The sequence below is a fragment of the Panulirus ornatus genome, chromosome 8, assembly GCF_036320965.1.
Source record: "Panulirus ornatus isolate Po-2019 chromosome 8, ASM3632096v1, whole genome shotgun sequence".
In the NCBI taxonomy this organism is placed as follows: domain Eukaryota; kingdom Metazoa; phylum Arthropoda; class Malacostraca; order Decapoda; family Palinuridae; genus Panulirus; species Panulirus ornatus.
In genome coordinates, this window is record NC_092231.1 from 35,190,764 (window position 1) to 35,212,175 (window position 21,412).

Sequence of the window (21,412 nt, forward strand, 5' to 3'; positions counted from 1 at the left end):
GGGCAGGTATGCAGTCTGTTGTGGATGAGAGGGCTTGGGAAGTGAGTCAGTTGTTGTTCGATGACGATATAGCGCTGGTGGCTAACTCGGGTGAGAAACTACAGAAGTTGGTGAGTGAGTTTGGTAAAGTGTGTGAAAGAAGAAAGCTGAGAGTAAATGTGAATAAGAGCAATGTTATTAGGTTCAGTAGGGTTGAGGATCAAGTCTACTGGGAGGTAAGTTTAAATGGAGAAAAACTGGAGGAAGTGAAGTGCTATAGGTATCAGGGAGTGGATTTGGCAGCGGATGGACCCATGGATGCTCAAGTGAGTCACAGGGTCGGGGAGGTGGCGAGGGTTCTGGGAGCGTTGAAGAATGTGTGGAAGGTAAGAACGTTATCTCGGAGAGGCAAAAATGGGTATATTTGGAGGAATAGTTGTTCCAACAATGTTATGTGGCTGTGTGGAGGAGGGTGGATGTGTTGAAAATGAGATGCTTGAAAACAGTATGTTGTGTGAGGTGGTTTGATCGAGTAAGTAATGAAAGGGTAAGAGAGATGTGTGGCAATAAAAAGAGTGTGGTTGAGAGATCAGAAGAGGGTGTTTTGAAATGGTTTGGTCACATGGAGAGAATGAGTGAGGAAAGATTGACAAAGAGGATATATATATATATATATATATGTCAGAGGTGGAGGGAACGAGAAGTGGGAGACCAAATTGGAGGTGGTATGATGGAGGGAAAATGATTTTGAGCGATCGGGGCCTGAACATATAGGAGGGTGAAAGGCGTGTAAGGAGTGAATTGGAACGATGTAGTATACTGGGATCGACGTGCTGTCAATGGATTGAACCAGGGCATGTGAAGCGTCTGGGATAAGCCATGGAAAGTTTTGTGGGGCCTGGATGCGGAGAGGGAGCGGTGGTTTCGGTGCATCACACATGACAGCTAGAGACGGAGTGTGAACGAATTTGGCCTTTGTTGTCTCTTCCTAACGCTACCTCGCGCGCACGCTGGGAGGGGGATGCCATTTCATGTGTGGCGGGGTGGCGGCGAGAATGGATGAAGGCAGCATGTATGAATATGTACATATGTATACATGTATATGTCTCTGTATGTATATGCATGTATAGGTTGAAATGTATAGGTCTGTATATGTGCGTGTTTGGGCGTTTATGTATATACATATGTATGTGGGTGGAATGGGCCATTCTTTCGCCTGTTTCTTTGTGCTACCTCGCTAACGCGGGAGACAGCGACAAAATAAAAATCAAAGAAATGAAAGGTAAAGAACTTGAACTCAAGTAGAAGGGCAGAACAAGAGATAATGGCAACTCATTGTGCAAGCTGGAGTTAATTCATGCAAACGTATAATGTTTCATCCCAATTGCTCTATACATACGACCATTCGTGGAATATACACAAAGGCCCCTGACCTTCTGGTAGGTGCAGGGAATCCATGCAGTAAGATATCGATCATCAAACCTTTTCATTAGCATCCACTTCATCTTCACTTGGCTCATATGAAAGCTCCTCTTCCTCCAGTTCTAAAGTCTCGTTCACAGCCATTCTTTTCCTCCTCCTCCTTCTTCTTCTCCTCCTCATGAACGCTTCAAAGTCTTCTTCGTCGTCTGATATCGAGGCATTTGACTTCACGTTTCTGTTAACACCCTGAAAAATCATTTGCATATCTGTACGCCCTAAAATACAACATATGAAAATTCATGTAATTATCCAAGTGGTTAACTGTTCTCAATATTTATGTAGATGAAAGGTAAACCAAGAAGAACTGTGAGATGATCACAAAAATAATAATCAAAGCTTAAAACGCTGCTGAAGACCTGCGAAATAGAAAAATATTTAAGATAGACCTTTTGAAACATCATCCCTTTGAGTTTGTGGGAATAATCCTCGGGTATGGTGGCCTAGGCCTTGACCTGACCCCTTAAAGTATAGGTCAAATGTCACCTCATCATACCCAGTGATCATATTGATGTGCTTAATGGGTTCGGTAAAGGTATTATACCTTGTTAAAGCTTCCAAAATCTGCACAGCATCCATGGCATCCCTACATAGTTCTTCCCGTCTCTTTCAGCAATGCTGTGCACCCTTGCTGCAAGGCTGTGAAGGCTTTACACCCTAGGCTCCCTAAGACACTGCATGCAAAATCACCCAATAGAACTCAAACAGTCTCACCCACACAAGATATGACTAGAACTCTATGCCATCCATTTCAACGATCCTTGGATTCTATACCTTAAGGAACTTCTCTCCTCATTCGAGTGGCAGTTGTAAACCTGTTCAATTGCTTGCTCCTCTGGCTTCTCCTCCGCCTCACTTTTCAACGATTAGATCTTTGAAAAACTCAGAACATGTTGAGATGACGTTCTTACAGTCATCGAATTTTGCTCCTTTTCTTCAGTGTTCTCCAAAGGAAAGAGATTGTAGGAGCAATTTTAAGTCTCGCCAACCTTGAGAAATGAATTCCAACTGCAGCAGACCATTGCGTTATAATGAGGGTTGTTGTGTCAGTGGAAGAGAACAGAAATTCCTGGATTAGTGTGGTAGGAGTAGAAGACACAGATATCATATAGTTGATGAGGTGCAAATAATGTCATTCGCGGATTTGATGCAACTTGCTTTGCGTATTCCCCTGAATACCATAATTCACGAAGAATCACATATTTCAATAGTTACACACCTTCTTCAAGGGTTTAAAGTTACCTGTTAGGTTTCTACACTCAGAAGCCTCTTCTCCTCATTAGGGAAGACCAGCTTCAGACCAGTGTCATTTCTATTGATAAGCTCAGAACAGCAGGACAGATATGATCTTATCCACTTGAGCAGATCAATGGCTTCTAATGCTTTTCACTGATTCTTGATGTCTTTCGTTGGCTCCTGGTGGCTTTCAATGGTGCTGACGTGGACATCACCCACTAAGCCAATAGCCACAGGCAAGGGCCACATTATCCACAGTCTGCTCAAGAGGACCTTAATCTCCTTGTAGAGTTAAAGAAAACACTCGTGGCTCCGCAACATTCTACTCCGCTACAATGAGGATATCTGGACTAGTTTCTACGGTGGCTGATACTCTACCGTCCTCTCACGGTGCTAACGTTAACTGTTCATCTTTTTGCTAAAGTCTGTTGGCGTTTCAGGTAAAGGATATTCTACCATGATAATCAGACAAGAATTCTCTGTTTGGGCTTTTTTATTCCAAGGAATTGAACGTCTTAGGGAGACAAGTTGTTCAGATCTCAATCAGTTCGAGAAGAATGCTGAAGAAACTTGAAATTAAGGTCATCTCGTGTTTTACTGAGGTTCCTTTCAGGTTCATCTACTATTCGATCACTGACTGTCCTCTCAAGTTCTTGAAAACTCTATATCCAGATCCTCTGAGAGTGGATCCCTTTTCCTCGAAAACTAGATCAATGGAATCTATTCATCTGTTCACTCCTACACCAGCCCCCCTTTCTGGTCAGCCTCCAGATTGTGAAGCAGGTCAGAGTTTTACTACTTCTCATTATAATATGGTTTAATCCCATCTTGTAGGCGCCTTTTGTCATACATAGTTCCAGGCTGATACTTATATTTCCACTCAGCCTTATGCTTCTCATTCAACCCCCGGGACACAGCCTAGTCAGCTATTCCACATTCAGCCAAAGGCGTTGCCTTTCGGGAAATCCTTATTTCATATCGGTTTTGTTCTTCTTCTTTACATTAAGCTAGGATTATGATATCCAAAGATCTACTCTCCCTTCCTACCCTGTCTGGTCTTCAGGTGTTGTCCTCGAATGTACCATCTGGAGAAAGATATGGTCATTGAAGGTTAGACACGGTTGGTTTTCTGCCTCTGAAGCTACCTGACTTTGTTCCAGCTGAACCGCCTCGCGTCCTGAAGGACACCCGTGTCAGGAAGGTATCAGTTCGTGCTTCCTGAATACGTGGGGGAAAAAAGTATTCTCTCCAGCAACAAAGCAGATTTTCTTAAACTATCCCAAAGACCCAAAGATAAGAGATACAATGAAGGCAGTTTTGGCAATCTTTGTGAGTATAGAGACTTAATTTAACCTATATATATATAAAAAGAAGACCTGCAGAAGACTCAACTGTATTATTCACCTTAAGACATCCATCAATGTTGAATTATCAAGTTACTCCTCACCTTCACGATGTTGACTGCAGTGCTCAACGCTCCACTCGCAAAGTCCTTCTGCAGGGAGAGGGGAGCCTCCTTGTCCGCTGCTTCAGACAGCGCCACCAACATATCCACCGCCAGGCCTTGGGTCTCCTTCGGCAGTGGGTCGGCTATCACACTCAGGATGTTGTTCACCTGCGAGGCAATATGAGGAGAGAACTTGCCTTCACGTGTTTCATCATTATTCATTATCATACATTGAAACCAAGGATGAGGAGGCATGAGCGTAACTTTATACATTATTGACGATGGATAGTGAAGGCGTGCGTGCGTGTGTGTGTGTGTGTGTGTGTGTGTGTGTGTGTGTGTGTGTCTGTCTGTCTGTCTGTCTGTCTGTCTGTCTGTCTGTCTGTATGTGTGTGATTATTGTTATATGACGATCGAGAACCTATATAGTGTATATCTGTGGCCAGATTTTCTACGTATCTACAACCGACACTCTTGAAGTGTAGCAGAGATATGACTTCTAATGAAGAATATTCCTGTAATATTCACTACAGTATTCTGTATCAGATATTGTTCATTTTTACGTCGTTCAAGTTAATCGTGTAAAAATGAATAAAAAAAATTTGCAAAATAATTGTTTCAATGAATTCTTAGGACGGGAACTGGTTTAATGGCGAAGCTGTTATCAGATCCAGCATTTACGAACTGCACTCAATATGGAAAATCTTTCGTCAGGCATTGTAAGGAAAGTCCTTCTACCGACACGAACTTGGAATATGGATGGATCTTTTCAGCAACTACGAGTTACGGTAAAAATAAACCTCCAGAGTTCAAACTGGCAAGATCTAAGTGGGACACATAGTGGTGGAATGATTCCACTGTTTCCAACACTGTTCTCACTTCCCGTCAAGTTCCCTCACATATACTATACACAGCAAAATGACATCTACAGTACTCTACTGTAGGGGTACGTGGGTCATCAACCCACTTAATTAGAACAACCTGGATGACAAAGTTAGAGACACATTCATAACGCTTCTAGAAACTTCATATCAAGTCTTTTATTCATAGCATTTCCGCACTTTCAGTCTTGATTTCCGTGCCTCTCCTGCCTTGGTAACTGAGGAACTTCATGAAAACTTCACTCGCTTCACGAGAGAATCTCCGTACACGAATGTCTTTACTCTTCAAGTTTATCTTTCAATGTAGATTAAAGCGAAACCTTCAAACACACATGTTAAACATCATATTCAGAACTAGGATACTGCGTATGTGATCATTATATATTCAAGACAGAACAATTGTTAGATTTGATGCAACAAACAGAGGAAATCATGAGTAAATCAGTTTTGTATATTTGAATTATTTTCGTTGATTTGTCCCCCTTTATGAAGGCGGTCTTGACGTGATGCGGTAGGATGCTACCGTACATACCTACCTGAATGACCTCGTCCATGGACGTGGTCGAGAACCTGTCGACAGTCGCCAGCATATTCACATTTGCCTCGAGAGTCTGCCTCATGTCCTCGTCCGAGTACTCTACTGATCCTTCTGCAGGAGAGGAAAAAGCTTGAGGTTACACGATCGTACTACTGAATTTTGCCAATGTTATTACAAGACTTGGAGAACAAGGAAAGGCGTCCTATGCATCAGCCTCCACACATCACCAGAATACGATGGTGCAAATGGAACCAGAATGTCGTTTCATGGCAAACTTGTCATTTTTCCCTACTATATATTTTTCTGTCATTCATACCATTGTGAATATCATGGCTTCTCTCATGAACAAGATGATATGGCTTGGAATACAATGATGACTTATCATCATTAATTCTGATTATCACATAAGAAGAATAAGAGAAAACTGATAACCGGACTATCTTTTCTCCTCATAATATAGACACGCCTAGCAAGATACTATGTGTAGAACATGGTCTTGGATGATGAACTAATGAAATCGTACACCTTCATATAGTCATGATATATATCTGCATGCGGCCAAGAGACGAGTTTACATATCTCAATGAATGACCTTCTGACAAGATCTCTCTATTTGGCATCTTGTCCACTCTGATTCTGAAGCCATGATATTCTAATGGTGAGGATCCCATCTGACTTTAGTAACATTCCCCAGTCTCCCTACATCCAATCTTCCTTCATCCGGTATATTTTCACTACTGATTAAGAACCAAAACAAACGAAAAAGTGCTTTAGATATCAAAATATTATCATGCATTTTCAAGAAGATTTTTTGAGGTATTAAGAATCTGTTGAGTGCTACTTTATTTCTTACCATCGTAAGTTTCTTCAAAAGAGAATGCAGTTCCCCTCATTGACTTCTGAGCCCGGAGTAACATGTCCACTTTGGCCTGGTTCCGCGAACCCATAGCTTTGGTCAGCTCATTTCTGGCAGTAGAGAAGGAGCAGTTGTGGATCAGAGTAAGTTGTCTGAGAATACATGAGGAATTATGAAGTCTGCAGGCTTCTCTCTACGTGAACTGCCTGAGTCTCACTGTTATATAACTCTCAAACAATGAATAAGAGACATACATAATCAAAGCAGAAACCTATCTAGACTCAGAGATTCTTATGTATTTGGTGATTCATTTCCATGTAAACCATAGGAAGCAGTAAAGACCACAAACTTTATTGGTAATTTTGTTTATAACATTTGTTCGACACGTTCGCTCTTATTACTAATGCATTACATTATATGTATACGTACATTATTGCATGATGATACTAGTGATTACATTATATGAGTTTCTACGAGATTCAGCATGTTCAGAATGTTTAAAGAATACTTAATAGAGGACTTTTGCTTACACTTTTCTGCCATGTATGAGTCAGATGTTCCCATCTTGTATAAAATGATCTCACGTCCTCCTTAGTGACAAAGGTGACATACTATCCTCTCTAGGGGTCTTGAAAGGAACTAATTCACTTAACAGTTCTCGATGCTATATTAGCTAATTACTGGGCATAATGAGGCAGTATTCAGCCTCTTATTTCACCGTCCATAAGCTAACATTAGCTCATTGTTTGCAACCTGATAGCAATGGGTGAAAACTGAACGCAAAAACAAGTATTTATTAACATTCCAACACGGGTACCTGGACATGTACTCGTCGAAGGCTGCCTTTGTGGGCAGTTGGGTCTGAACATTGGCTATGTGGAAAAGCGTCTCGGCATCCATAAGGTCACTGACTGCAGCCCACAGAGACACGTTAGCATGCGGCAACACAACTCGACCAGTGCTTCTCGGGCCAAAGGTTAAGGTCATCTTCTCACCTTTAGCTGTCATTGCTGGAAGAGAGACAAACAAGAACTGAAGAACGAAGGATCGTAGAATTACCCAGTGGTGATAGAGGCAAGTGACCCAAATAAGTGAACTTACGCAGCGTGTGTGAGGAGCCATAGCAAAATGAGTGAGGGGTTTAAGGTTCAAGCTGGATTGTAGGGATAAACATCAATTCACAATGCCTGTTTGATAAGCACAGTGATAGCCGACAGGGAGAGCTTATGGCAAGTTTTAAAGATCGTAGTGAAGATCTTTCACAGGAGCTGAGAGTTAGTCATGTCTTTCTCTACAGATGATTAAAGTTTATAACCTACTAAGAGCGTTATAAACAATGATGAAGATTCCCAGTTGGCTGGTTATTTGGGCTTTAGACCAATCAATTACCAATGTCATTAAGGCCTACAACGTAAAATTGAAATCGAAATGAGTTGAACACTTTCATCAAGTGTTCCAGATGATTATTCTATGGCCATACATGCTCTCACTGAATATAACGCCCTTGTAGAAGTCCGGGTCTCCAAGATAATCGAATGCGAAGGCAGCCATAACCAAGGTGAGTGTGTCAGAGAAAGACGAGAGCGTCTAGTGATATACAGGGGTCTGGGCGGCCGATGTAAAGGCAGCAATAATCAAATTCTCTGAAAGTACTTTCAATGTATATTTCATTCTTCTGTTCCTTGCTGGCACGTGTTTGATTAGGAGACCACATTTCAACAGAATACAGTCATGAATGTGTATTACAAGCTAGATCATTAGTAGTTCCATTAATCTTACTGGTACATGTGTACGTTTGTAAACAACCACACACACACACACACACACACACACACACACACACACACACACCTCACACGCACACACACACACACACAGCCACACCACACCCACAAACACACACACACACACACACACACACACACACACACGCATACAAATTCTTTATTTTCAACTTTAAATTTTCCTGCGGTGAGCGGTACGCGCTGGCACATCCTGATGGTTAGACATGATTAAAAAAGAAAAAGTTTGAGACATTCTACCCCACGAGTGTAGAACTCTCTCCCTACACAGACCATAACAGAATATTACACACGCGAGGCAACGAACAATCCAGATCTGTTGACCCACCGAAGAAGGTGTATTTGGGTATCTCAAAGCCTTCGGGATCCTCCCACCCGGTGCAGTTGCAGAGGACTTTGTCGACGAGGGCTGTGACCACCAGGTTGGGCACGACCTCCATCATCCTGTCTGTAGCTCCAGCCTCCTTCTCCTCTACTTCCTCCTCTTCCCCCTCCTCCTTACCATCCACGACCTCGGCGGTGCACGACCCTCCTACTGGAGCCATGTTGACTTGGAGGCGCTGGAGAGCCATACCTGAGGCGGATACGTGGCTCAAACATGAAGGAGACAATGACACATATGTATATGGTGATGACACTGAGATAAATGTGTAGCGCTAACTTTTGATATGTATATATACATATAGTATATGTAGGTCAACACCGGGAAAAAATGAAGCATGAAGATAACATCTTCAGGAATGAGAGCAAGGGAGCTACATAGATGTACCAATATCCTTGAGGTCTGACCTGATCCTTGGAACACCCTTGGCTTCCCTTGGAACATATCAAGGTACGAGGGAGCATGTCAAACAACAGGCCTAGAACGACTGATAACTATTTGAAATGATTAGATATAATTCATATAAACCACAGCTAACATTAGTTCACTTTGTTCAATCACGTTCGATTTACTTACGTTGCTAGCCACAAGAGATTCACAAGGACATATTTCAGAAGCTCTGTCCCAGTCGAGAGGAGAGTTGTCGTCTCGTGCATGAGCGAATATTCATGCTCAAAACCAAGACTAAATCTCTTTTATTGTATCCTGGCTTCCAAACCCTTCCTAAATTGTCTAGTATGTCACATCTTACGTACTTTATGATGTATTTGATATACATAGGAGAAGTCTGAAGGGTGGACTATGAATGGATTGAGCAGGTATTTATAAAGTGATCAGATTTAACACTGGAAAGATACATAAGGCCTAGTTCAGGCCTCGTACATTATAGATGAATCTAGAGACTGGACGTACGCAAATAACGCCGTCTTTCTAAACCTCTACCAGTAAAGTCAAAAGCAACAGCCCGATATGGAATACAAAAAGAATATGACATCATCCAGAATGACTTACCTTGAGCTGGGTCCCCTGGACGCCGAGCAGTAACTTCTACAGCAAACAGAGGGTAGCTTGAGCCGTACCCCTTCCAGAAGTCATCGAGGAGTGCTAACTTATTTTGCTTGGCTCCTGAACCGTGTAAACAAGAGAAAAGAATAAGAGGGGAAAGTGTAATGTTCACTGGATACTAAAGAATAATTTTTCTTGACTGTTCGGGAGACTTTATCCAACACTGATAAATACATAAACGCTGCTACAAAGGGGCGCATAATCAGCAACGAGCGGCATGTGCTAAGTTAGCGTTTTTTCTTTACAAACACTGGCTTTGGTGACGTCAGACTGGCTCCAGTAGGGAATGAAAACACCTTTGTGAGGAATCAGAAGTTGAAAAGATAATTCAGAAAAAAAAAATGGAAAATATTGAGCAGATCTATAAAGATCTGCAGATTCTAAGTTACTGAGAAATCTGAATATTTTCTGTTAGCAAAGTTTAGCCAACAGTTAAGATGAGAGAATAGATAAGAAAATGATTGTCAACTGAGGGGTCTGGATGTGCTGACTTATATTGATAGAGAAAAATTCCTGTTTTATCTTTGAGAACTTGTGAGAATGTGTTCCTTGTCTACACAGAGCTCTAAGGGTAACTCTGCTCGCTCTATTGCTGCTTCGAGTTGAGTTAATGTGATAGAATGCCTTGGTGGGGAATCATGTAGGTAAGGTGAGTGACTGTAATCTTCAGCAGATCTAGAAACATCAATGATATCAGTAATTCATCTGCTCATTTGTCATATCATTTCAGATATATTTTCCTTGACTGTCTCCTTGAATTTGTAATTGCCTGTTTCCCAGGAGGCAATTTTCAAATATCTATATGAATCAAGCGACGATTTTGTGTCCTTATCACAAAGGATCTCACAACATAAATGCAAAGTTCGCCATTTATTTTCATCTAGAATCTCATATAAATCAGGAAGCAGGTCACACTCATGTCATATAGTTGCAAAAATGCAGATATATTCTTGGTCTTACATCGAGCTTCGTGCCAAATATTACCCTTGCCGTAATATAGGGTAAGCCAGGTTATCAACATAGATGATAAACAGAGTAATAATATCTTCACATTCTGTGCCCAACCTGGTGACGTATTTATGCACGACTCACATACCTATGGTTACATTAGTGATGTCGAGCACTTGCGTACCGCCAGAGGGCTTGATGCCGAAGACCTTCCACACGTACTCCAGAGGAACCTCTCCACATCCGTCTTCACCAATGAGTTCTTCTCCATCCTGAGAAGCATAAAACGTAAGGCAGTTGTCGTCAATTTTGGCAGATATTTAGCTGCTCAAGAAACGCTTAACTTTTCCATAATGCAAAGAAAGTCTTACATGAAAGCCATACACCTCTTCTTTTACTAACCCTCGTCCCTTAAAGTCTAAGCTTCGCCTCATCGTTACCCATACAGCCATTTATCTTCACCTGACAGTCACAAATCACCAGATATTCACTAGCATACTCACCTCACAGTCACCACAGTGGCTCACCTGTACCTCAAAGTCACCACAGTGGCTCACCTGCACCTCACAGCCACTCTGGATAATGAGCTTGGCAGGGTTGACGAGCTGGGCGCCCTGAATCTGTCTGCAGAACCATGGCGGGGAGCAGCCAGACATCAGTGTGGGCGGATCTCCCTCCACCACCTCCACCTCTATGGCGGCGCTGTTTTGACGCCCGTCGATACTGCTGGCCTGCAGCCACAAGTATGAGGTTAAGGTAGGGAGGAAGGTAGGGGATCGAGGTGCAAGGAACGACAAAGAAAGTCATGGGTAGATCTTGAGATAGGTAGAAAGATAAAGGGTCTAGGCGTATCATATATATATATATATATATATATATATATATATATATATATATATATATATATATATATATATATATATATATATATATATATTTTTTTTTTTGCTTTGTCGCTGTCTCCCGCGTTTGCGAGGTAGCGCAAGGAAACAGACGAAAGAAATGGCGCAACCCACCCCCATACACAAGCCTTGATTCAATCCACTGACAGCACGTCAACCCCGGTATACCACATCGCTCCAATTCACTCTATTCTTTGCCCTCCTTTCACCCTCCTGCATGTTCAGGCCCCGATCACACAAAATCTTTTTCACTCCATCTTTCCACCTCCAATTTGGTCTCCCTCTTCTCCTCGTTCCCTCCACCTCCGACACATATATCCTCTTGGTCAATCTTTCCTCACTCATTCTCTCCATGTGACCAAACCATTTCAAAACACCCTCTTCTGCTCTCTCAACCACGCTCTTTTTATTTCCACACATCTCTCTTACCCTTACGTTACTTACTCGATCAAACCACCTCACACCACACATTGTCCTCAAACATCTCATTTCCAGCACATCCATCCTCCTGCGCACAACTCTATCCATAGTCCCACGCCTCGCAACCATACAACATTGTTGGAACCACTATTCCTTCAAACATACCCATTTTTGCTTTCCGAGATAATGTTCTCGACTTCCACACATTCTTCAAGGCTCCCAGAATTTTCGCCCCCTCCCCCACCCTATGATCCACTTCCGCTTCCATGGTTCCATCCGCTGCCAGATCCACTCCCAGATATCTAAAACACTTCACTTCCTCCAGTTTTTCTCCATTCAAACTCACCTCCCAATTGAATTGACCCTCAACCCTACTGTACCTAATAACCTTGCTCTTATTCACATTTACTCTTAACTTTCTTCTTTCACACACTTTACCAAACTCAGTCACCAGCTTCTGCAGTTTCTCACATGAATCAGCCACCAGCGCTGTATCATCAGCGAACAACAACTGACTCACTTCCCAAGCTCTCTCATCCCCAACAGACTTCATACTTGCCCCTCTTTCCAAAACTCTTGCATTCACCTCCCTAACAACCCCATCCATAAACAAATTAAACAACCATGGAGACATCACACACCCCTGCCGCAAACCTACATTCACTGAGAACCAATCACTTTCCTCTCTTCCTACACGTACACATGCCTTACATCCTCGATAAAAACTTTTCACTGCTTCTAACAACTTGCCTCCCACACCATATATTCTTAATACCTTCCACAGAGCATCTCTATCAACTCTATCATATGACTTCTCCAGATCCATAAATGCTACATACAAATCCATTTGCTTTTCTAAGTATTTCTCACATACATTCTTCAAAGCAAACACCTGATCCACACATCCTCTACCACTTCTGAAACCACACTGCTCTTCCCCAATCTGATGCTCTGTACATGCCTTCACCCTCTCAATCAATACCCTCCCATATAATTTGCCAGGAATACTCAACAAACTTATACCTCTGTAATTTGAGCACTCACTCTTATCCCCTTTGCCTTTGTACAATGGCACTATGCACGCATTCCGCCAATCCTCAGGCACCTCACCATGAGTCATACATACATTAAATAACCTTACCAACCAGTCAACAATACAGTCACCCCTTTTTTAATAAATTCCACTGCAATACCATCCAAACCTGCTGCCTTGCCGGCTTTCATCTTCCGCAAAGCTTTTACTACCTCTTCTCTGTTTACCAACTCATTTTCCCTAACCCTCTCACTTTGCACACCACCTCGACCAAAACACCCTATATCTGCCACTCTATCATCAAACACATTCAACAAACCTTCAAAATACTCACTCCATCTCCTTCTCACATCACCACTACTTGTTATCACCTCCCCATTTGCGCCCTTCACTGAAGTTCCCATTTGCTCCCTTGTCTTACGCACTTTATTTACCTCCTTCCAGAACATCTTTTTATTCTCCCTAAAATTTAATGATACTCTCTCACCCCAACTCTCATTTGCCCTTTTTTTCACCTCTTGCACCTTTCTCTTGACCTCCTGTCTCTTTCTTTTATACGTCTCCCACTCAATTTCATTTTTTCCCTGCAAAAATCGTCCAAATGCCTCTCTCTTCTCTTTCACTAATACTCTTACTTCTTCATCCCACCACTCACTACCCTTTCTAATCAACCCACCTCCCACTCTTCTCATGCCACAAGCATCTTTTGCGCAATCCATCACTGATTCCCTAAATACATCCCATTCCTCCCCCACTCCCCTTACTTCCATTGTTCTCACCTTTTTCCATTCTGTACTCAGTCTCTCCTGGTACTTCCTCACACAAGTCTCCTTCCCAAGCTCACTTACTCTCACCACCCTCTTCACCCCAACATTCACTCTTCTTTTCTGAAAACCCATACAAATCTTCACCTTAGCCTCCACAAGATAATGATCAGACATCCCTCCAGTTGCACCTCTCAGCACATTAACATCCAAAAGTCTCTCTTTCGCGCGCCTGTCAATTAACACGTAATCCAATAACGCTCTCTGGCCATCTCTCCTACTTACATAAGTATACTTATGTATATCTCGCTTTTTAAACCAGGTATTCCCAATCATCAGTCCTTTTTCAGCACATAAATCTACAAGCTCTTCACCATTTCCATTTACAACACTGAACACCCCATGTATACCAATTATTCCCTCAACTGCCACATTACTCACCTTTGCATTCAAATCACCCGACACTATACCCCGGTCTCGTGCATCAAAACCACTAACACACTCCTTCAGCTGCTCCCAAAACACTTTGCCTCTCATATCTTTCTCTCATCGGCCCGGTGCATATGCACCAATAATCACCCACCTCTCTCCATCAACTTTCCATTTAAACCATTTCAATCGAGAAATTTACTTCTTACATTCTATCACATACCCCCACAAACTCCTTTTTTTCAGGATATTGCTACTCCTTCCCTTGCTCTTAGTCCCTCTCACTAACCCCTGGACTTTACTCCCCAGACAATTCCCAAACCACTACTCTTACCCCATTACCCTTGAGCTTCGTTTCACCAGACCAAAAATCCAAGGTTCCTTTCCTCCAAACATACTACCTATCTCTCCTTTTTTTGACATCTTGGTTTACATCCCTCACATATAGCACGAATTAAAGTGTATATAACCGCACCTTTCTTGAAACATACAAAGCTCCATCCATCAGCCAGGATTAAACTGGGTCCCCTTGTGTAAGAGCAGGCATGTAACCGCTAGGCAAAGGGACTGTATAATAAAACAACTATAGCGAAATACTAAGTACTCGAATACCCTTCGTCCTCACAATGGTGCAACGGGGTCTATCGTTGATTACCGAACAAACACATAGCCAGCTGAAAGCGTTAAACCGAACCTGACTGTAAAAACGCGGAGGTTTATAAATACGAATAAAGTGTTTTATGAACGCGCACCTCATAGAACAACACATCTCCATCAGCCAGGATCGAACCTGGGTCCCCCCTTGGGCAAGAGGCAAGGCATGCGACTCGCTAGGCTAAGGGACTGTATAATAGAAACACTATTCGAAATACCTAAGTACTCAAATCCCCTTCGTCTCACAATGGTGAGCAAGGGGGTCTATCGGATGTTACCGAAACTAAACACATAGCCAGCGAAAGCGTTTTAAACCGACCTGACCGTACAACGCGGAGTTCTATGAATATATATATATATATATATATATAAAAATATATAATATAAAAAATAAATATATAATATAAATAATATATATCTATATATTAAATATATAATATTTTGTATGGATGGATTTGTATGTAGCATTTATGGATCTGGAGAAGGCATATGATAGAGTTGATAGAGATGCTCTGTGGAAGGTATTAAGAATATATGGTGTGGGAGGCAAGTTGTTAGAAGCAGTGAAAAGTTTTTATCGAGGATGTAAGGCATGTGTACGTGTAGGAAGAGAGGAAAGTGATTGGTTCTCAGTGAATGTAGGTTTGCGGCAGGGGTGTGTGATGTCTCCATGGTTGTTTAATTTGTTTATGGATGGGGTTGTTAGGGAGGTGAATGCAAGAGTTTTGGAAAGAGGGGCAAGTATGAAGTCTGTTGGGGATGAGAGAGCTTGGGAAGTGAGTCAGTTGTTGTTCGCTGATGATACAGCGCTGGTGGCTGATTCATGTGAGAAACTGCAGAAGCTGGTGACTGAGTTTGGTAAAGTGTGTGGAAGAAGAAAGTTAAGAGTAAATGTGAATGAGAGCAAGGTTATTAGGTACAGTAGGGTTGAGGGTCAAGTCAATTGGGAGGTAAGTTTGAATGGAGGAAAACTGGAGGATGTAAAGTGTTTTAGATATCTGGGAGTGGATCTGGCAGCGGATGGAACCATGGAAGCGGAAGTGAATCATAGGGTGGGGGAGGGGGCGAAAATCCTGGGAGCTTGAAGAATGTGTGGAAGTCGAGAACATTATCTCGGAAAGCAAAAATGGGTATGTTTGAAGGAATAGTGGTTCCAACAATGTTGTATGGTTGAGAGGCGTGGGCTATGGATAGAGTGGTGCGCAGGAGGGTGGATTTGCTGGAAATGAGATGTTTGAGGACAATGTGTGGTGTGAGGTGGTTTGATCGAGTAAGTAACGTAAGGGTAAGAGAGATGTGTGGAAATAAGAAGAGGGTGGTTGAGAGAGCAGAAGAGGGTGTTTTGAAATGGTTTGGGCACATGGAAAGAATGAGTGAGGAAAGATTGACCAAGAGGATATATATGTCGGAGGTGGAGGGAACGAGGAGAAGTAGGAGACCAAATTGGAGGTGGAAAGATGGAGTGAAAAAGATTTTGAGTGATCGGGGCTTGAACATGCAGGAGGGTGAAAGGCGGGCAAGGAATAGAGTGAATTGGATCGATGTGGTATACCGGGGTTGACGTGCTGTCAGTGGATTGAATCAGGGCATGTGAAGCGTCTTGGGTAAACCATGGAAAGTTGTGTGGGACCTGGATGTGGAAAGGGAGCTGTGGTTTCGGGCATTATTGCATGACAGCTAGAGACTGAGTGTGAACGAATGGGGCCTTTGTTGTCTTTTCCTAGCGCTACCTCGCACACATGAGGGGGGAGGGGGATGGTATTCCATGTGTGGCGAGGTGGCGATGGAAATGAATAAAGGCAGACAGTGTGAATTGTGTGCATGGGTATATATGTATGTGTCTGTGTGTGTATATATATGTGTACATTGAGATGTATAGGTATGTATATTTGCGTGTGTGGACGTGTATGCATATACATGTGTATGGGGGTGTGTTGGGCCATTTCTTTCGTCTGTTTCCTTGCGCTACCTCGCAAACGCGGGAGACAGCGACAAAGCAAAATAATAATGATAATGTTAATGAATATATATATATATATATATATATATATATATATATATATATATATATATATATATATATATATATATATATATATATATATATATATATATATATATATATATATATATATATTGGAAAGGATCACAATTTTGCGCGTGATCAAGATATTCCTATGAGTCCACGGGGAAAGTGAAACATGATAAGGTACCAAGTGCACTTTCGTGTAATAATCACATCATCAGGGGAGACACAACGGAGAAATATAACAGTCAGTTTATATACATCTAATAGACGAAGCTAGGGCGCCATTTGGTAAACATGCGATTGTCCAAGACAGACAAGTAGCGTTCATAAACTTATCATTATTCAAATTTTATCAACAATAAAGTTATCTAATTTGTATAGACCATCACCAATATCAAGATTATAATTCTTTGTGTATTTGATAATAGAAGATTCAATGATATTTCACGTGGTAATACAGTTAGACTTAATAACTGAGATGGCATCACTCCAGTCAATACAATGATCATAGTTTTTAACGTGATTAAGCAATGCATTTGATTCTTGTCCTTTTCTTATACTATATTCATGTTCCTTAAGTCTAACAGAATGATCTTTACCGCTCTGCCTGCCCAACATATATTTATCACAATTTCCACATGGCACTTTATAGATGCATCCAGGGGAATTTTCTGGTGAATATCTGATTAAGATATTTCTTGTAGTATTATTGTCGTTGGAGGCAACATTTACATTAAAGGATTTAAGCAACATGGGAAGTAAAGTAAAATTATTTTTAAAAGGGAGAACTAAAAGATTCTTGGTGTCAATGGGAGGTTTAAGCTCAACTCTATTAAAGGATTTCTTTGCTAACAAGGGATTTATCAATGAAAGATCGAGGGTACTTTAACTTAGATCCAATAGAATATGTCCTCTCAAGCTCATCGTCAATGAACTCTGGACTGTAAATACGTAATGCCCTAAGGAAAATAGATTGATATGATAATAATTTAACTCTGTCATGTTGACACTGAATTGTAAGTTGGACCATCCTATCAAAAACAGCGACTGGACTAAGAACACAAACCCTTCTTTTGTGATAAACCTGTCTAATAAACAACTAGATAAGGATTCCTTGTGTGCATTAGGTTATGGATTAAGTTTTGTGTGCTCTAACAGAGAAGCCACCTGTGTTGATGTTACAAAGTCTTTTTGAAATTTAGAGAAATACAGTAATTTCACTAATGATGAAATAGATATCTGTAAGGGTTTAGTGTACGCCAGTTTGTCAAAACCGGTTGAATCTAATTGCTCTAAAAGATTTATAAGAGCTATTAACACCTTAAAAAAGACAAGGATATTCATATCACTAAAGCAGATAAGGCTAACACTGTTGTGATTTTAGACAAAAGTAACTATTTATCTGAAATGAATGATCTTTTAGATGATGACACAACATATTCTAAACTTAGTAAGAATTCCTTAGAAACAGTTAATTGCCATTTCAATAAAGAAATGAAGTTGTTGTTGAAAGGTAATGGTTCTCTTATCAAAAGTTTGTCATCTTCGTTCCCTTCATTGCCATATATGTATGGACTTATCAAAACACATAAACAGAATTTTTCAGCAAGACCTATTGTGAGTTCAGTAGGCTCTATCACATATAAATTCTCAAAATGGTTAGTTTCTTTTCTAAGACCTTTAGTGGGTAAGGTATCAAATTCTAATATCTTGAACAATGTAGATTTAGTCAACAACCTAACAATATCAATATTAATACAATATTTACAATGATTTATCGCTGTCTCCCGCGTTAGCGAGGTAACGCAAGGAAACAGACAAAAGAATGGTACAACCCACCCACATACTCATGCATATACATACACGTCCACACACGCACATATACATACCTACAAATCTCAACGTATACATATATATACACACACAGACATATACATATATACCTATGTGCATAATTCATACTGTCTGCCCTTATTCATTCCCGTCGCCATCCCGCCACACATGAAATGATAACCCCCCTCCCCCCGCATGTGTGCAAGGTAGCACTAGGAAAAGAGAGCAAAGGCCACATTAGTTTACACTCAATTCTAGCTGTCATGTATAATGCACCGAAACCACAGCTCCCTTTCCACATCCAGGCCCCATAAATCTTTCCATGGTTTACCCCAGTCGCTTCACATGCCCTGGTTCAATCCGTTGACAGCACGTCGACCCCGGTATACCACATCGTTCCAATTTACTTTATTCCTTGCACGTCTTTTACCCTCCTGCATGTTCAGGTCCCGACCACTCAAAATCCTTTTCACTCCATCTTTCCACCTCCAATTTGGTCTCCCACTTCTCGTTCACTCCACCTCTGACACATATATTCTCTTTGTCAATCTTTCCTCACTCATTCTCTCTATGTGACCAAACCATTTCAAAACACCCTCTTGCTCTCTCAAGCACACTCTTTTTATTGCCACACATCTCTCTTACCGTTTCATTACTTACTCGATCAAACCACCTCACACCACATATTGTCCTCAAAAATCTCATTTCCAGCACATCCACCCTCCTCCGCACAACTCTATCTGTAGCAACCATATACAATTGTCGGAACCACTGGTCCTTCAAACATACCGATATTTGCTTTCCGAGATAACGTTCTCGCCTTCCACATATTTTTCAAAGCTCCTAGAACTTTCGTCCCCTCACCTCACCCTATGACTCTCTTCCGCTTCCATGGTTCCATCCACTGCCAAATCCACTCCCAGATATCTAAAACACTTCACTTCCTTCAGTTTTTCTCCATTCAGACTTACCTCCCAACTGACTTGTCGTTCAACCCTACTGTACCTAATAACCTTGCTCTTATTCACATTTACCCTCAGATTTCTTCTTTCATACACTTTACCAAACTCAGTCACCAGCTTCTGCAGTTTCTCACATGAATCAGCCACCAGCGCTGTATCATCAGCGAACAACATCTGACCCACTTCCCAAGTTCTCTCATCCACAACACACTGCATACCTGCCTCTCTCTCTCCAAAACTCTTGCATTCACCTCCCTAACAACCCCATCCTTAAACAAATTAAACAACCATGGAGACATCACGCTCCCCTGCCGCAAACCGACATTCACTGACAACCAATCACTTTCCTCTCTTCCTACTCGTATACATGCCTGACATCCTCCATAGAAACTTCTCACTGCTTCTAACAACTTGCTTACCACACCTTATATTCTTGAAACCTTTCACAGAGCATCTCTATCAACTCTATCATATGTCTTCTCCAGATCCATAAATGCTTCATACAAATCCATTTGCTTTTCTAGGTATTTCTAATATACGTTCTTTAAAGCAAATACCTGCTCCACACATCCTATACCACCTCTGAAACCACACTGCTCTTCCCTAATCTGATGCTCTGTCCATGCCTTCACCCTCTTAATCAATACCTTCCCAAATGATTTCCCAGGAATACTTATCAAACTTATACCACTGTAATTTGAGCACTCACCTTTATCCCCTTTATCTTTGTACAATGGCACTATGCACGAATTCCGCCAATCCGCAGGCATCTCACCATGAGTCATACATACATTAAATAACCTTACCAACCAGTCAAGAACACATTCACCCCCTTCTTTTATAAATTCCACTGCAATACCATCCAAACCTGCTACCTTGCCGGCTTTCATCTTCCGTAAAGCTATTACTACCTATTCTCTGCTTACTAAATCATTCTCCCTAACCCTCTAACTTTGCATACTACTTCGACCAAAACACCCTATGTCTGCCACTCTATCATCAAACACATTTAACAAACCTTCGAAATACTCACTCCATCTTCTCACATCACCACTACTTGTTATCACCTGCTCATTAGCCCCCTTCACTGATGTTCCCATTTGTTCCCTTGTCTTACTCACTTTATTTACCTCCTCCCAAAACATCTTTTTATTCTCACATAAATTTAATGATACTCTTACATCCCAACTCTGATTTGCCCTCTTTTTCAACTCTTGCACCTTTCTCTTGACCTCCTGCCTCTTTCTTTCATACATCTCCCAGTCATTTCCATTACTTTCCTGCAAAAATCGTCCAAATGCCTCTCTATTCTCTTTCACTAATAATTCTACGTTTTCATCCCACCACTCATTACCCTTTCTAATCTTCCCACCTCCCACGTTGCTCATGCCACAAACAACTTTTGCGAAAGGCATCAATACTTTCCCAAATATATCCCATTCTTCCCCCACTCCCCTTACGTCCTTTGTTCTTACCTTTTTCCATTCTGTACTCAGTTTCCCCTGGTACTTCCTCAAAAACACACACACACACACACACACACACACGCATATATACATACATATATATATATATATATATATATATATATATATATATATATATATATATATATATATATATATATATATATATATATATATATATATATTCATATTATTTTTCTTTACTATACTTTGTCGCTGTCTCCAGCGTTTGCGAGGTAGCGCAAGGAAACAGACGAAAGAAATGGCCCAACCCCCCCCCCACATACACATGTATATACATACGTCC

The 21,412-nt window shown here is 41.3% G+C and overlaps 1 protein-coding gene across 1 annotated transcript in view; it reads right to left on the bottom strand.

Annotated features, from left to right (window-relative positions):
• Nucleotides 1-21,412, bottom strand: part of LOC139749898 (uncharacterized) — a 321,502-nt gene that overhangs the window by 122,469 nt on the left and 177,621 nt on the right. The window contains exons 26-34 of the mRNA XM_071664295.1: nucleotides 11,171-11,344; nucleotides 10,762-10,885; nucleotides 9,612-9,725; nucleotides 8,547-8,792; nucleotides 7,234-7,426; nucleotides 6,414-6,526; nucleotides 5,559-5,671; nucleotides 4,142-4,309; nucleotides 1,462-1,647 (exon numbers count right to left, since the gene is read on the bottom strand). Coding sequence (XP_071520396.1) covers nucleotides 1,462-1,647; nucleotides 4,142-4,309; nucleotides 5,559-5,671; nucleotides 6,414-6,526; nucleotides 7,234-7,426; nucleotides 8,547-8,792; nucleotides 9,612-9,725; nucleotides 10,762-10,885; nucleotides 11,171-11,344 — 1,431 coding nt within the window. The remainder of the gene's footprint in view (nucleotides 1-1,461; nucleotides 1,648-4,141; nucleotides 4,310-5,558; nucleotides 5,672-6,413; nucleotides 6,527-7,233; nucleotides 7,427-8,546; nucleotides 8,793-9,611; nucleotides 9,726-10,761; nucleotides 10,886-11,170; nucleotides 11,345-21,412) is intronic.